The following is a 5,560-nucleotide window of genomic DNA, read 5'->3' as shown; positions in this document are numbered from 1 at the left end:
AGAGAGAGAGAGAGCAGACTGACAGAGATAGAAAGACAGACATTAAAATAGACAAGCAGACAAAAAACAGGAGAAACAGACAGAGATAGCGAGACGGAAGAAGAAGGAAGACTTACAGAGAGAGAGAGAGAGAGAGAGAGAGAGAGAGAGAGAGAGAGAGTTAGAGAGAGAGAGAGAGAGAGACCAGACTGACAAAGATAGAAAAACAGACAGGCAGACAAAAAACAAGACAAACAGACAGATAGGGAGATGGAAGAAGGTGACTTCCAGAGAGAGAGAGAGAGAGAGAGAGAGAGAGAGAGAGAGAGAGAGAGAGAGAGAGAGAGAGAGAGAGAGACCAGCAGACTGACAAAGATAGATAAACAGACATTAAAATAGACAAGCAGACAAAAAACAGGACAAACAGATGGAGTGACAAAAGGGTCGATTGTCAGAGAGACAGTCCATTACCTCAGAATTTAACAAACGAACTTCTCTGTGACTTGTCATTTTTATCACTGGCTAAGGATTTGTCAGTATGAATCAGATTTTACATATTATAGTATTTTCATAACAAAAAAAGACTAGTCATTTATAGAAAAACGTCCATAACACCACGGCTCCGATTTGAAACATATGGAAAAACTGTTATATTCTACAAAAGAAAATGTCATTTAAAAACAATATTTTCATAACAAAAAAGATTAGTCATTTATAGAAAAGAACGTCCATAATACCATGGCTCTGATTTGAAAAAATATGGAAAACTGTTATATTCCTACAAAAAGAAAAAATGTTATTTAAAAACAATATTTTCATAATAAAAAAAGATTAGTCATTTATAGAAAAGAACGTCCATAACACCACGGCCTCTGATTTGAAAAAATATTGAAAAACTGTTATATTCCCCCACAAAAACAAAAGGTCATAAAAAAATAGGCATTTTATTACTTGCTCAAAGTCTTACTGTTGATTAGAGAAGTTACTGTTGGGTTCCTTGTCTAGATTAGTCACTGCAAGAAGGATGAAATCATGCGTTTGTACGAAAAGCGAATGGCATCATGCTGAATTTGTCAAAACGATGGATGGAAAAGCCGTGATGAAACAGCACAAATGGAAAATTTACATTTATAAATAAACTGCTCATTAATTAAAAAGACAAAAGGAAAATTTAACTTTTTGTCAAAATGGAGAGTGACGACTCAAAGTTTGTCGGAAAGGCAAATGAAAACAGATCTATACCAAGAACAAATTTTGAGTTGTCACTTACCATTTTTGACAAATTTAGAATTTTCTTTTGTCTTTGAATTAAAGATTTTTTTTTAAATATAGAATTTTCCATTTTGTGTGTTTGACTTTTCTATCCTATATATATATATATATATATATATATATATATATATATATATATATATATATATATATATATATATATATATATATATATATATATATATATATATATATATATATATATATATATATATATATATATATATATATATATATGTGTATATATATATATATATATATATATATATATATATATATATATATATATGTATAATATGTGTGTGTGTCTGTATACAAAATAAAAATTACTGTTGAGAGAAATTGGAAATATAAAGATGAAATACCACATAATATTTGTGGGAAACAGGAAATAGTAAGGTAGAATAAAGCTTAAGGGTTATTATAACTATGGAAGAAGAAGGTCAGGAGGAGAGACTCTGGTGTCAGGACTCAAAAGCTGCCTTCCCCACCGAGGCAAGCAAAAGGGCTCTTCTGGTGGGAGCCATTAGCTGTTCATAACACCGAGGCAAGAGGGAGGACCCTACTAGAGAGGGCCAAGGACTGCCCTTCCCCAATGAGGCAGGTGGAAGGTCTCCCCCAGCGGGGGCCGGCGGCTGCCCTCCCCCACCCAGGCAGGAGGAAGGGCTCCTCCGGCGGGGGCCGGCAGCTACCCTCCCCCACCGAGGCAGTCGGAAGGGCCAGCAGCTGCCCTCCCCCAGAGAAGCAGGCAGAAGGGCTCTGCCAGCGGGAGCCAATGGCTGGTCGGGGGAAACTAGCCATTGGCTCACCAGTGAAGCCCGCCCGCCAGCCCCAGCAGTGAAGGGCAGCCGTCAGCCCCCACCAGCGAAGTCCCTCCGCCAGCCCCGGTGGGGAAGGGCAGCCGTCAGCCCCCACCGACGAGGTCCCTCCTCCAGCCCCAGTGGAGAAGGGCAGCTGTCAGCCCCAACCGGCGAAGTTCCTCCGCTAGCCCTGGTGGGGAAGGGCAGCCATCAGCCCCCACCGGCGAAGTCCCTCCGCCAGCCACGGTGGGGAAGGGCAGCCGCCAGCCCCCACCGGCAAAGTCCCTCTGCCAGCCCCGGTGGGGAAGGGCAGCCGTCAGCCCCCACCAGCAAAGTCCCTCCACCAGCCCCGGTGGGGAAGGGCAGCCGCCAACCCCCACCAGCGAAGTCCATCCACCAGCCTCAGTGGGGAAGGGCAACCGTCAGCCCCCACCGACTAAGCCCATCGGCCAGTCCTTGAGGGGAAGGGCAGCCGTTGGAGGCAGCTGACAGAGTCCGTCTGCCTACCCCGGTTGCCCCAATGAGACAGATGGAAGTACTCCACTGTCAGGGGTCAATAGTCGCCCTTCCCCACTGAAGCAGACGGAGGGGCTCAGCCAGCAGGGGCCAGACAGGCGCACTGTCTCACTGGGGGAAGTAGATGGCTCCACTGGTGGAGTCCATCAGTGAGGCCAACGGCTGGTTGGGGTGATATATATGTATATGTATGTATGTATGTATGTATAATATTACGTGGATCCTTCAGCTAATGAGTTTAATTATTAGTTACTTTGATTTATATTGCTTTGTTTTACCTAAGACACAGGTAATTCTGTCAATTAAGGCTAAAATTACCCTTAAAGGACAGATAGTGAATATATCAGGTCGCCAGTTAGCACTCGTTAACAAAGAATAGAGGTTTATTCATAGCCACAGGAATTAATTCAGCAAACTTACTGGAACACTAGTTTCAGCAAAACAAGGAAATTAAACAAAGTGAATGGATTATTTACAGGAGCTAACAGCAGCTCAGAATATGAGTCCGACTTCAGACAAACTTCAATGCTACATAGAATGAACGCAACAGGTTACTATGCATCTCAGACGCTGTATCAGCAATTTATTGCATGGTCGAATTAAGGCTTCTTGATACTAATGATGTAGGTTCTTCTCCCAGAAAGGGGATGTTGGCAGGCACAAGGCATACGTAATTCTGGAAAAGTACGTATCCAGATAGCAATATTGTATAACAGAAACTCTCACGTGTCATTACTTAATCACAAGGGATGAATCTTTGTTCAAAAATAATATGTTTAACACCATGGAGGACAAGTTATGTGACTTCACTAAACAACAAAAATTGTACTTGATAGGGAACTTCGTAAATGGGATATGTTTTACTAGGATTTCTTAGTCAGTGACTGTTTAAGAGAGGAAACTTTGAACAAGGGAGAATGAGTTTCAGTCGAAGGAAAGAGGACTGGAACCAATTGCCAATTCAGACTTGCTGTTGTGTTAGCTAATACAGTGATCAGTTGCATGAGTTTCCTTGGTCAGTTGAAATAGCAAATTTCTTCTCGGTTTGAACAAACGAGGGGAAGGGGGGGATAGCGGCCTTAGTCACGTCTGGACGCTGAGACGTTTGCTTCAAAACTCCACCTACTCAGGGTCTGACCTGAAATGACAACAGACTCGCCAGTGCATAGGACAGACGAAATTGGGTTTTAAGAACAGACTAACTAAGATCTAGCCTAGCCGTTGGCGAATGGAATTTGAAACACTGCTGAATTGAAAAGAGCCTTCATCGTATACCCTCTTACTTTAACAAAGATAATTTCTTGTATTCGATTAAAGCAAGGAAGAGAGGTCGAACAGATAATATTTATAATATATATATATATGTACATATATATATATATATATATATATATATATATATATATATATATATATATATATATATATATATATATATATATAAATGTGTGTGTGTGTGTGTGTGTGTGTGTGTGGGTGTGTGTGTGTGTGTGTCATTATCTATCGTTTCATTACAAGGTTGACCTAGCTATCTGGAGATAATGATACAATTAGAAAACGGGAATATTTTGCCTACAGAAACACGTGACGTCGCGTGTCGTGATTGCTTGGTCTGAGACGGGCGAGTTTCCGAAGATATTGAGGGATTATCTGAATTTTCCTGGATTTAAGGTTTCTCTGTAGACTTTCTAAATTTTTTAAAATTAAAAGTTCTTGTCAGTATTAAATGCTTGTTCAGCTGACTTTCATTCCAAGATTTTATATTGTATATTTTATTAGACGTTGTGTTACAGATACTGCAATTAACTGACTTTCTTGTACTCCTGCAGATGCACAATTGCAGACACGTATTTCAATAGCGCACAGATTTATATACATATATATATATATATATATATATATATATATATATATATATATATATATATATATATTGGTGGCCCTAAGAATAACATTAGATTTAAGTATTTTGGACGTAAAGATAAATCTGAAACCGGCCTAGTTTGTCTCAAGTTCTGATGACAAGTATACCTTTTAAACTGGTTTAATAGCCTATATATATATATATATATATATATATATATATATATATATATATATATATATATATATATATATATATATATATATATATATATAGTGTGTGTGTGTACTGCAAATGCCAGACCAGGGTGAAATGAACGAACTCACAGTTTTAAGCAGGCATTTTTTATTAATATTTCTAAGTTAAGTATATCTTAGTTTAACCAGACCACTGAGCTGATTAACAGCTTCTAGGCTGGCCCGAAGGATCAGATTTACTTTACGTGGCTAAGAACCATTGGTTACCTAGCAACGGGACTACAGCTATTGTGGGAATCCAAACCACATTATAGCGAGAAATTAATTTTTATCACCAGAAACAAATTCCTCTTTGTTCTTCGCTGGCCGGTCGGAGATTCGAACTCGCGACCAACAGAGTGGTAGCTTTCAAGGGAGCTTTACATCTGAAGTCTGGAATTTTTTAATGCTGAAATCTGTAATATATTTGACCCTGGTCTCAAGTTAATGAACCCAAAATCAGTGTGAGACGTGTCTTTCAGGAAACCCAAAAACTCACTCGTTCTACAGAGAACAAACCATATTCTGACATGGAAAATTTGATTGATTTATCGATTAAGGATCACCTATTAGGATAGCCGAGGTTTTTAAAATTTAATGCTCTGTATTAGTGATAATAAAGTTTAGATTACAAATTCACCCATTTGTTAAACTGGTGTTGCATTCAAGACACCATGTAAGAATCGTAATAAAACCAATATCGGACAGGCAGATGAATATCACAGTGGGAGAATTAAGCAACATCGTTACTGTTGCAGAGCTGGTAAAATGTCAAGCTCTTACTTCGTTTGTAAAATTTATACCAGTGATGACACAAACTGGGGAGACTTATAGGAAATCTTGGTGTAATGATTTTACCAAGAGGAGTGTTATAGAATTTTCTAGTATTATAC

General features: G+C 39.0%; 1 protein-coding gene across 1 annotated transcript in view; it reads left to right on the top strand.

Moving 5' to 3' along the window:
* Positions 1-2,511, top strand: part of LOC136841892 (uncharacterized protein DKFZp434B061-like) — a 3,503-nt gene extending 992 nt beyond the window's left edge. Inside the window, exon 2 of the mRNA XM_067109315.1 lies at positions 1,799-2,511. Within this exon, the coding sequence (XP_066965416.1) occupies positions 1,799-2,511 (713 nt within the window). The remainder of the gene's footprint in view (positions 1-1,798) is intronic.
* The last annotated feature ends 3,049 nt before the right edge of the window (positions 2,512-5,560 follow it).

Source organism: Macrobrachium rosenbergii, chromosome 9 (genome assembly GCF_040412425.1).
Source record: "Macrobrachium rosenbergii isolate ZJJX-2024 chromosome 9, ASM4041242v1, whole genome shotgun sequence".
Lineage (NCBI taxonomy): Eukaryota > Metazoa > Arthropoda > Malacostraca > Decapoda > Palaemonidae > Macrobrachium > Macrobrachium rosenbergii.
This window is presented reverse-complemented; position numbering and strand designations above follow the sequence as displayed.